This window comes from Lissotriton helveticus, chromosome 5_1 (genome assembly GCF_964261635.1).
Source record: "Lissotriton helveticus chromosome 5_1, aLisHel1.1, whole genome shotgun sequence".
Taxonomy (NCBI): domain Eukaryota; kingdom Metazoa; phylum Chordata; class Amphibia; order Caudata; family Salamandridae; genus Lissotriton; species Lissotriton helveticus.
Genome location: NC_136065.1, coordinates 1,016,718,364 through 1,016,730,976, shown reverse-complemented (window position 1 = coordinate 1,016,730,976; position 12,613 = coordinate 1,016,718,364). Strand labels below are relative to the sequence as shown.

The following is a 12,613-nucleotide window of genomic DNA, read 5'->3' as shown; positions in this document are numbered from 1 at the left end:
GAATAATTAGGGGAGGAGAAGCCCTTTGATGTGCTGGGCTGGCCGTGAATGCGCGTGCTTGTTTGCTCACGTGATTCACGTGAACTTCAAGAAAACTGCAGCGCAAGAAGCCCTTGGTTTCACGAGGATTTTGGCTACTTGAATTCTCGCTCCGCTCGATGCGCTTGCGCGCATCGATAGGTCGCGAGACCTAATAATAAAAATGCGTCTTCGACAAGTACTGCTCATTCACGCACACGCGTGTGCATTTTTTTTGTCCGTGTGCCTTCGTCACGTTCCCCGCCTTGTGCTATCACCACCCCCCCCAACCCCCCTCCCCCGCCTTGTGCTCGCTCTGCCATCTCATCCAAATTCAAAGGGGTATTTTAAACCGGAAGCCAGCGATAATGGTATATTTTGGGTCAGTCCGCGGACCCCGGGAACGACTGTGATCAATGTACAGCATGAATTAATTAACACATCTGGCACAGCACTCGATGCGCTGCAAAAGTGGAGTAGCACAGAGCTCCCAGTCTTGCCCGCGTTAATAGTATGGCAGTCCCATTGAGAAGAGTCACTTTTGCCCCGTTAAAAACCACTAAGACCGATTACAGGTATCCTGGTATACAGAAATGGCAGGTGAAATGTAGCAGGGCAGTGCTGGTAGCTGTCGAGGTAAACATGAGGGAAACATGTAGTTTTTGCTAGTCTCTCAAAAAGAATTACTGCCCCTCAGCAAGGTGAGTAGATTAGAAACACAGTCGGAATATTTGTCCTCCTTTAACTATGCCATATCAGTGTGGGATACAAGCATACAGCCTGCAGAAAGTATTTAAATACAAATTTAATGAAACAAGCAGTCTATATGTGGAAAACAAAAACTGAAATTTCACCTGAACTAATTTGTGCAATAATGCATCTAAAAAAATAACTACATTGTGTTGTACAAAACTATAGAACACGTTTCTCAGCTGCTGTTGTACCTGCGTCCCTTGTGGGTGAGATATATGGCTGCTGTGGGTTTCCGTGAAGGATGCTTTCATTTCTACTGTCTTGTCCATGACGCAGCACTGCTAAGGCTTATGCAGCGCTGTTAGAAGTACAGCAGTGTTGGTCAGTGCGGCTGGTAACTGCTTCCTATACTCCCCACCACATTGCTTTCTGGGTGACGAAGACTTGACTCCCCCCACCCTCCTTTGGGATCATCTTCTCTCACACAGACGTGCAATCTCATCACACACATCCTTACTGCAGACAGAAAGACGCTGCCCTGTAAAGAGCCCAATCCGTTTCTTTATTCAGAGGGAGCGAGCGCCAGAGAGCTACAGACTATAATAAGCATTAAAAATGCAATAGGTCTCGCCTTTTATTAAGTTAAAGCCATTTGCTTTGCTATACAATGCCATTAGCCAAGCAAATGGCTTTAACTTACCCAAAGGCGAGACCTGTTGCCTTTTCAATGCTTGTTTCATGTGGTGTGGCGCTGCCCCATTATTGCGAAATTCTGGGTAGTGGTGTTAGAACAACTTAGCAGGGCTGGATAGTCTCCTGAACGATCAAACAATTCCTACTGGGTCTGCTCCCCGAGAGGAAAAATAATGAATTGAGTAGAACATTTACAAGGCCCTAGCTAAAAGGCGTAAGGCTATCAGCTGACTGAGTCCGCTGCCCTCCTCGATAATAGAATGGCAACGCGATTTGATAGAATGGCCGCGAGGTACATATGAGAAAGGGGAGGCGTGTTGACAAACTGGCTGATGCTCTGATCTCATGATACAATGATACACTCCCTGCCTGTCCCGCCTCATGCCAGACCCTGTGAGTGGCCGGTCAGGGCCCAACAGGGGACTGCTGACGCGAACGCTATAAGAGGTACATGAGGTAATTTGGACTGCAGCCGAGTCGGCGGGTGACATGGGGCGCACATAACTGCCCTAAGATGGAACAACGGGATAAAGAAGGTGCCACTGAGCCACATTGGTTGGATTAGGCCAGGGTTCTCCACAGTCGGTCCTGGAGGGCAGGAAACTAGTTTGTTTTTTACCTTATTTACAATGTCAGTGGTATGTGTTGTCTCCAGCTGAGCCTGTCTGAGGAGATTGTTGTTTGCACAACTTTGCATGCTGCATTGCAGCAAATTCTTTGATATTGTGCCTGCACTCATATGACTGTATTGTTTATTGTAACAGTATCCGTGACTTGATGCCAATAAAAATATATTTTTTAAAATGCATGTTTTAATGGTCACTCTTAGACCTGGAAACAGCTTTGTAAGAGGGATGCACTGGAGCTTGAACTCACAACTTACTTGGCAAATCTAATTCAAAGTCAAAGCTGGACCTAACTATCTTAAATACGTTTTAGCAGTGCTGTTGTCTGTCTACCTCTATGTATATTACTAAGTTAATTGATTTATCTAGCTCCACCAGGCTAATACATCAGTCATTTGCTTAAATGTTATCATGTAGTAGCATTTATTAAGGTTTTGAGACCGTACTACCCACAACTGTATTCAAACATTTTCGACTTGAATCACTGCAAGTTGTACAAAGCGCATATTACATTTTCATTTTTGAGTAGTTTGTAGTGATTGTTAACATAGGGTTGCAAGAGATAAGAATGCATCTAACTTACCTCATTCTACCTTTCACAGAAGAATACAAAGCCAGATTTTCCTTTTTCATCTCATGATAACAGAAATACAATGCAGGCTTCAGTGGAATATTTTGATGCCGTAAGTATACTTTTCTAATCATCTCGAAAAACAATAACAGGTTTGGAACAGTAAAACCTGTTATTTTACTACCACCAAACATTTAAGGGTTAAAGCAAAATATACACATGTAAAAGAGGACAGACCATCCCTCTCCCATTCCAAGGCTTGCAATCTGATAGCATGAGGGTGCCAGAGAACAATTATCACCTGAAGTCCTTGGTAACATATACCACCTGCATTCCTTGGTAACATACATCACTTGTAGTCCTTGGTAACGTGTACCGCCTGCAGTCCTTGGTAACATACATCACTTGTAGTCCTTGGTAACGTATACCGCCTGCAGTCCTTGGTAACATATATCACCTGTAGTCCTTGGTAACTTATACCATCTGTGGTCCTTGGTAACTTATACCGCCTGTAGTCCTTGGTAACATATACCACCTGTGGTTCTTGGTAACGTATACCGCCTGCAGTCCTTGGTAACATATATCACTTGTAGTCCTTGGTAATTTATACCGCCTGCAGTCCTTGGTAACATATATCACTTGTAGTCCTTGGTAATTTATACCGCCTGCAGTCCTTGGTTACAAATACCACCTGTAGTCCTTGGTAACTTATACCACCCGTCGTCCTTGGTATTGTACACCACCTGTAGTCCTTGGTAACGTATACCACCTGTAGTCCTTGCTAACTTATACCACCTGTGGTCCTTGGTATCGTACACCACCTGTAGTCCTTGGTAACCTATACCACCTGTTGTCATTGGTAACATATACCACCTGTAGTCATTGGTAACATATACCACCTGTAGTCCTTGGTAACGTATACCACCTGTAGTCCTGGATATTGTACACCACCTGTAGTCCTTGGTAACATATGCCACCTGTGGGACTTGGTAACGTATACCGCCTACAGTCCTTGGTAACGTATACCACCTGCGGTCCTTGGTAACGTATACCACCTGCAGTCCTTGGTAACGTATACCACCTGCAGTCCTTGGTAACAAATACCACCTGTAGTCCTTGGTAACTTATACCACCTGTAGTCCTTGGTAACATATACCACCTATAGTCCTTGGTAACATATACCACCTGTAGTCCTGGATAACGTACACCACCTGTAGTCCTTGGTAACATATGCCACCTGTGGTTCTTTTTTTTTTTTTTTTTATATTTTATTGAACAAAGCAGAGTAAGTGATCAGTTGGCAGTCATTAAGTACAAAAATTGACATAGAAGGCATACATTACAGCGGTGCATTACAAGTGCGAGTTCGGGGAGGACCAGTCCTGGTCATCGCCATTTCAGTTGTAGGGGAACTACAAAGTTCGCCTCTAAAGACATTCCAGTGACCCCATTTCTTATCCCAAGTTCCAGGACACCCCTGACCTTGTATACAGTTTTTTGAGCCAACATACATGTATCCATTGCAGCGACCCATCTGATCAAGAGCGGTTTATTTGGCGAGCCCCATTGCATTGCTATTTCACGCTTCAATAAGAGAAAGCCCAGAGCCGCCCATTGTCGTTCCAGCGCAGTGAGATCTGTGGGGTCCCACACATTAAGGAGTCCGCTTTTGGGTGACAGAGGGACAGGTTTTCCTTGTGGCCACCTGTGGTTCTTGGTAAGGTACATCACCTGTAGTCCTTGGTAACATATGCCACCTGTGGTCCTTGGTAACGTATACCGCCTGCAGTCCTTGGTAACATATACCACCTGTGGTCCTTGGTAACGTATACCGCCTGCAGTCCTTGGTAACATATACCACCTGTGGTCCTTGGTAACGTATACCGCCTGCAGTCCTTGGTAACATATACCACCTGTGGTTCTTGGTAACGTATACCGCCTGCAGTCCTTGGTAACATATATCACCTGTAGTCCTTGGTAACTTATACCACCTGAGGTCCTTGGTAAGGTACATCGCCCGTGGTCCTTGGTAACATATACCACCTGTGGTCCTTGGTAACATATGCCACCTGTGGTCCTTGGTAACATATACCGCCTGCAGTCCTTGGTAACATATACCACCTGTAGTCCTGGATAACATACACCACCTGTAGTCCTTGGTAACATACACCACCTGTAGTCCTTGGTAACATATACCACCTGTGTCCTTGGTAACGTATAGCGCCTGCAGTCCTTGATAACAAATACCACCTGTAGTCTTGGTAACTTATACCATCTGTGGTCCTTGGTATAGTACACCACCTGTAGTCCTTGGTAACATATACCACCTGTAGTTATTGGTAACATATACCACCTGTAGTCCTGGATAACATACACCACCTGTGGTCCTTGGTAACATATACCACCTGTGGTCTTTGGTAACATATACCACCTGTAGTCCTTGGTAACATATGCCACCTGTGGTCCTTGGTATCGTATACTGCCTGCAGTCCTTTGTAACAAAAAAACGCCTGTAGTCCTTGGTAACTTATACCACCTGTGGTCCTTGGTAACGTATACCGCCTGCAGCCCTTGGTAACATATGTCACTTGTAGTCCTTGGTAACTTATACCGCCTGCAGTCCTTGGTTACAAATACCACCTGTAGTCCTTGGTAACTTATACCACCCGTCGTCCTTGGTATCGTACACCACCTGTAGTCCTTGGTAACATATACCACCTGTAGTCCTTGGTAACTTATACCACCTGTGTTCCTTGGTATCGTACACCACCTGTAGTCCTTGGTAACATATACCACCCGTAGTCCTGGGTAACATATACCACCTGTATTCATTGGTAACATATACCACCTGTAGTCCTTGGTAACGTATACCACCTGTAGTCCTGGATATCGTACACCACCTGTAGTCCTTGGTAACATATATCACTTGTAGTCCTTGGTAACTTATACCGCCTGCAGTCCTTGGTAACATATACCACCTGTAGTCCTTGGTAACTTATACCACCCGTCGTCCTTGGTATCGTACACCACCTGTAGTCCTTGGTAACTTATACCACCTGTGGTCCTTGGTATCTTACACCACCTGTAGTCCTTAGTAACATATACCACCCGTAGTCCTTGGTAACATATACCACCTGTAGTCCTTGGTATCTTATACCACCTGTGGTCCTTGGTATCTTACACCACCTGTAGTCCTTGGTAACATATACCACCCGTAGTCCTTGGTAACATATACCACCTGTAGTCATTGGTAACATATACCACCTGTAGTCCTTGGTAACGTATACCACCTGTTGTCCTGGATATTGTACACCAGCTGTAGTCCTTGGTAACATATGCCACCTGTGGTCCTTGGTAACGTATACCGCCTGCAGTCCTTGGTAACATATACCACCTGTGGTCCATGGTAACGTAGACCGCCTGCAGTCCTTGGTAACATATGCCACTTGTGGTCCTTGGTAACTTATACTGCCTGCAGTCCTTGGTAACATATGCCACCTGTGGACCTTGGTAACGTATACCGCCTGCATCCTTGGTAACATATACCACCCGTCGTCCTTGGTATCGTGCACCACCTGTAGTCCTTGGTAACTTATACCACCTGTGGTCCTTGGTATCGTACACCACCTGTAGTCCTTGGTAACAGATACCACCTGTAGTCATTGGTAACATATACCACCTGTAGTCATTGGTAACATATCCCACCTGTAGTCCTTGGTAATGTATACCACCTGTAGTGCTTGGTAACATATGCCACCTGTGGTCCTTGGTAACATATGCCACCTGTGGTCCTTGGTAAGGTACATCACTTGTAGTCCTTGGTAACATATGCCACCTGTGGTACTTGGTAACGTATACCGCCTGCAGTCCTCGGTAACATATACCACCTGTGCTCCTTGGTAACGTATACTGCCTGCAGTCCTTGGTAACAAATACCACCTGTAGTCCTTGGTAACTTATACCACCTGTAGTCCTTGGTATCGTACACCACCTGTAGTCCTTGGTAACATATACCACCTGTAGTCCTTGGTAACATATACCACCTGTAGTCCTGGATAACGTACACCACCTGTAGTCTTTGGTAACATATGCCACCTGTGGTTCTTGGGAAGGTACATCACCTGTAGTCCTTGGTAACATATGCCACCTGTGGTCCTTGGTAACGTATACCGCCTGCAGTCCTTGGTAACATATATCACTTGTAGTCCTTGGTAACTTATACCACCTGTGGTCCTTGGTATCGTACACCACCTGTAGTCCTTGGTAACATTTACCACCTGTAGTCCTTGGTAACTTATACCACCTGTGGTCCTTGGTATCGTACACCACCTGTAGTCCTTGGTAACATTTACCACCTGTAGTCATTGGTAACATATACCACCTGTAGTCCTTGGTATCTTATACCACCTGTGGTCCTTGGTATCTTACACCACCTGTAGTCCTTGGTAACATATACCACCCGTAGTCCTTGGTAACATATACCACCTGTAGTCATTGGTAACATATACCACCTGTAGTCCTTGGTAACGTATACCACCTGTTGTCCTGGATATTGTACACCAGCTGTAGTCCTTGGTAACATATGCCACCTGTGGTCCTTGGTAACGTATACCGCCTGCAGTTCTTGGTAACATATACCACCTGTGGTCCATGGTAACGTATACCGCCTGCAGTCCTTGGTAACATATGCCACTTGTGGTCCTTGGTAACTTATACTGCCTGCAGTCCTTGGTAACATATGCCACCTGTGGACCTTGGTAACGTATACCGCCTGCATCCTTGGTAACTTATACCACCTGTGGTCCTTTGTATCGTACACCACCTGTAGTCCTTGGTAACATTTACCACCTGTAGTCATTGGTAACATATACCACCTGTAGTCCTTGGTATCTTATACCACCTGTGGTCCTTGGTATCTTACACCACCTGTAGTCCTTGGTAACATATACCACCCGTAGTCCTTGGTAACATATACCACCTGTAGTCATTGGTAACATATACCACCTGTAGTCCTTGGTAACGTATACCACCTGTTGTCCTGGATATTGTACACCAGCTGTAGTCCTTGGTAACATATGCCACCTGTGGTCCTTGGTAACGTATACCACCTGCAGTCCTTGGTAACATATACCACCTATGGTCCATGGTAACGTATACCGCCTGCAGTCCTTGGTAACATATGCCACTTGTGGTCCTTGGTAACTTATACTGCCTGCAGTCCTTGGTAACATATGCCACCTGTGGACCTTGGTAACGTATACCGCCTGCATCCTTGGTAACATATACCACCCGTCGTCCTTGGTATCGTGCACCACCTGTAGTCCTTGGTAACATATACCACCTGTAGTCCTTGGTAACATATACCACCCGTCGTCCTTGGTATCGTGCACCACCTGTAGTCCTTGGTAACATATACCACCTGTAGTCATTGGTAACATATACCACCTGTAGTCATTGGTAACATATCCCACCTGTAGTCCTTGGTAATGTATACCACCTGTAGTCCTTGGTAACATATGCCACCTGTGGTCCTTGGTAACATATGCCACCTGTGGTCCTTGGTAAGGTACATCACTTGTAGTCCTTGGTAACATATGCCACCTGTGGTACTTGGTAACGTATACCGCCTGCAGTCCTCGGTAACATATACCACCTGTGCTCCTTGGTAACGTATACTGCCTGCAGTCCTTGGTAACAAATACCACCTGTAGTCCTTGGTAACAAATACCACCTGTAGTCCTTGGTAACTTATACCACCTGTAGTCCTTGGTATCGTACACCACCTGTAGTCCTTGGTAACATATACCACCTGTAGTCCTTGGTAACATATACCACCTGTAGTCCTGGATAACGTACACCACCTGTAGTCTTTGGTAACATATGCCACCTGTGGTTCTTGGGAAGGTACATCACCTGTAGTCCTTGGTAACATATGCCACCTGTGGTCCTTGGTAACGTATACCGCCTGCAGTCCTTGGTAACATATATCACTTGTAGTCCTTGGTAACTTATACCACCCGTCGTCCTTGGTATCGTACACCACCTGTAGTCCGTGGTAAAATATATCACCTTTAGTCCTTGGTAACTTATACCACCTGTGGTCCTTTGTATCGTACACCACCTGTAGTCCTTGGTAACATATACCACCTGTAGTCCTTGGTAACTTATACCACCTGTGGTCCTTGGTATTGTACACCACCTGTAGTCCTTGGTAACATTTACCACCTGTAGTCATTGGTAACATTTGCCACCTGTAGTCATTGGTAACATATACCACCTGTAGTCCTTGGTATCTTATACCACCTGTGGTCCTTGGTATCTTACACCACCTGTAGTCCTTGGTAACATATACCACCCGTAGTCCTTGGTAACATATACCACCTGTAGTCATTGGTAACATATACCACCTGTAGTCCTTGGTAACGTATACCACCTGTTGTCCTGGATATTGTACACCAGCTGTAGTCCTTGGTAACATATGCCACCTGTGGTCCTTGGTAACGTATACCGCCTGCAGTCCTTGGTAACATATACCACCTGTGGTCCATGGTAACGTATACCACCTGCAGTCCTTGGTAACATATGCCACTTGTGGTCCTTGGTAACTTATACTGCCTGCAGTCCTTGGTAACATATGCCACCTGTGGACCTTGGTAACGTATACCGCCTGCATCCTTGGTAACTTATACCACCTGTGGTCCTTGGTATCGTACACCACCTGTAGTCCTTGGTAACATTTACCACCTGTAGTCCTTGGTAACGTATACCACCTGTAGTCCTGGATATTGTACACCGCCTGCAGTCCTTGGTAACATATGCCACCTGTGGTCCTTGGTAACGTATACCGCCTGCTGTCCTTGGTAACATATACTACCTGCTGTCCTTGGTAACATATACTACCTGTGTTCCTTGGTAACGTATACTGCCTGCAGTCCTTGGTAACGTATACTGCCTGCAGTCCTTGGTAACAAATACCACCTGTAGTCCTTGGTAACTTATACCACCTGTGGTCCTTGGTATGGTACACCACCTGTAGTTCTTGGTAACTTATACCACCTGTGGTCCATGGTAACGTATACCGCCTGCAGTCCTTGGTAACATATGCCACTTGTGGTCCTTGGTAACTTATACTGCCTGCAGTCCTTGGTAACATATGCCACCTGTGGACCTTGGTAACGTATACCGCCTGCATCCTTGGTAACTTATACCACCTGTGGTCCTTGGTATCGTACACCACCTGTAGTCCTTGGTAACATTTACCACCTGTAGTCATTGGTAACATATACCACCTGTAGTCCTTGGTATCTTATACCACCTGTGGTCCTTGGTATCTTACACCACCTGTAGTCCTTGGTAACATATACCACCCGTAGTCCTTGGTAACATATACCACCTGTAGTCATTGGTAACATATACCACCTGTAGTCCTTGGTAACGTATACCACCTGTTGTCCTGGATATTGTACACCAGCTGTAGTCCTTGGTAACATATGCCACCTGTGGTCCTTGGTAACGTATACCGCCTGCAGTCCTTGGTAACATATACCACCTGTGGTCCATGGTAACGTATACCGCCTGCAGTCCTTGGTAACATATGCCACTTGTGGTCCTTGGTAACTTATACTGCCTGCAGTCCTTGGTAACATATGCCACCTGTGGACCTTGGTAACGTATACCGCCTGCATCCTTGGTAACATATACCACCCGTCGTCCTTGGTATCGTGCACCACCTGTAGTCCTTGGTAACATATACCACCTGTAGTCCTTGGTAACTTATACCACCTGTGGTCCTTGGTATCGTACACCACCTGTAGTCCTTGGTAACATATACCACCTGTAGTCATTGGTAACATATACCACCTGTAGTCATTGGTAACATATACCACCTGTAGTCATTGGTAACATATCCCACCTGTAGTCCTTGGTAATGTATACAACCTGTAGTCCTTGGTAACATATGCCACCTGTGGTCCTTGGTAACATATGCCACCTGTGGTACTTGGTAACGTATACCGCCTGCAGTCCTCGGTAACATATACCACCTGTGCTCCTTGGTAACGTATACTGCCTGCAGTCCTTGGTAACATATATCACTTGTAGTCCTTGGTAACTTATACCACCCGTCGTCCTTGGTAAAATATACCACCTTTAGTCCTTGGTAACTTATACCACCTGTGGTCCTTGGTATCGTACACCACCTGTAGTCCTTGGTAACATTTACCACCTGTAGTCCTTGGTAACGTATACCACCTGTAGTCCTGGATATTGTACACCGCCTGCAGTCCTTGGTAACATATGCCACCTGTGGTCCTTGGTAACGTATACCGCCTGCTGTCCTTGGTAACATATACTACCTGCTGTCCTTGGTAACATATACTACCTGTGGTCCTTGGTAACGTATACTGCCTGCAGTCCTTGGTAACAAATACCACCTGTAGTCCTTGGTAACTTATACCACCTGTAGTCCTTGGTATCGTACACCACCTGTAGTCCTTGGTAACATATACCACCTGTAGTCCTTGGTAACATATACCACCTGTAGTCCTGGATAACGTACACCACCTGTAGTCTTTGGTAACATATGCCACCTGTGGTTCTTGGGAAGGTACATCACCTGTAGTCCTTGGTAACATATGCCACCTGTGGTCCTTGGTAACGTATACCGCCTGCAGTCCTTGGTAACATATATCACTTGTAGTCCTTGGTAACTTATACCACCCGTCGTCCTTGGTATCGTACACCACCTGTAGTCCTTGGTAACATATACCACCTGTAGTCCTTGGTAACTTATACCACCTGTGGTCCTTGGTATCGTACACCACCTGTAGTCCTTGGTAACATTTACCACCTGTAGTCATTGGTAACATATACCACCTGTAGTCCTTGGTATCTTATACCACCTGTGGTCCTTGGTATCTTACACCACCTGTAGTCCTTGGTAACATATACCACCCGTAGTCCTTGGTAACATATACCACCTGTAGTCATTGGTAACATATACCACCTGTAGTCCTTGGTAACGTATACCACCTGTTGTCCTGGATATTGTACACCAGCTGTAGTCCTTGGTAACATATGCCACCTGTGGTCCTTGGTAACGTATACCGCCTGCAGTTCTTGGTAACATATACCACCTGTGGTCCATGGTAACGTATACCGCCTGCAGTCCTTGGTAACATATGCCACTTGTGGTCCTTGGTAACTTATACTGCCTGCAGTCCTTGGTAACATATGCCACCTGTGGACCTTGGTAACGTATACCGCCTGCATCCTTGGTAACTTATACCACCTGTGGTCCTTTGTATCGTACACCACCTGTAGTCCTTGGTAACATTTACCACCTGTAGTCATTGGTAACATATACCACCTGTAGTCCTTGGTATCTTATACCACCTGTGGTCCTTGGTATCTTACACCACCTGTGGTCCTTGGTAACATATACCACCCATAGTCCTTGGTAACATATACCACCTGTAGTCATTGGTAACATATACCACCTGTAGTCCTTGGTAACGTATACCACCTGTTGTCCTGGATATTGTACACCAGCTGTAGTCCTTGGTAACATATGCCACCTGTGGTCCTTGGTATCGTACACCACCTGTAGTCCTTGGTAACATTTACCACCTGTAGTCCTTGGTAACGTATACCACCTGTAGTCCTGGATATTGTACACCGCCTGCAGTCCTTGGTAACATATGCCACCTGTGGTCCTTGGTAACGTATACCGCCTGCTGTCCTTGGTAACATATACTACCTGCTGTCCTTGGTAACATATACTACCTGTGGTCCTTGGTAACGTATACTGCCTGCAGTCCTTGGTAACAAATACCACCTGTAGTCCTTGGTAACTTATACCACCTGTAGTCCTTGGTATCGTACACCACCTGTAGTCCTTGGTAACATATACCACCTGTAGTCCTTGGTAACATATACCACCTGTAGTCCTGGATAACGTACACCACCTGTAGTCTTTGGTAACATATGCCACCTGTGGTTCTTGGGAAGGTAC

At 45.7% G+C, this 12,613-nt stretch overlaps 1 protein-coding gene across 1 annotated transcript in view; it reads left to right on the top strand.

Moving 5' to 3' along the window:
- TEX36 (testis expressed 36) overlaps window positions 1-12,613 on the top strand; it is a 104,107-nt gene that overhangs the window by 57,920 nt on the left and 33,574 nt on the right. The window contains exon 3 of the mRNA XM_078643522.1: window positions 2,633-2,713. Coding sequence (XP_078499648.1) covers window positions 2,633-2,713 — 81 coding nt within the window. The remainder of the gene's footprint in view (window positions 1-2,632; window positions 2,714-12,613) is intronic.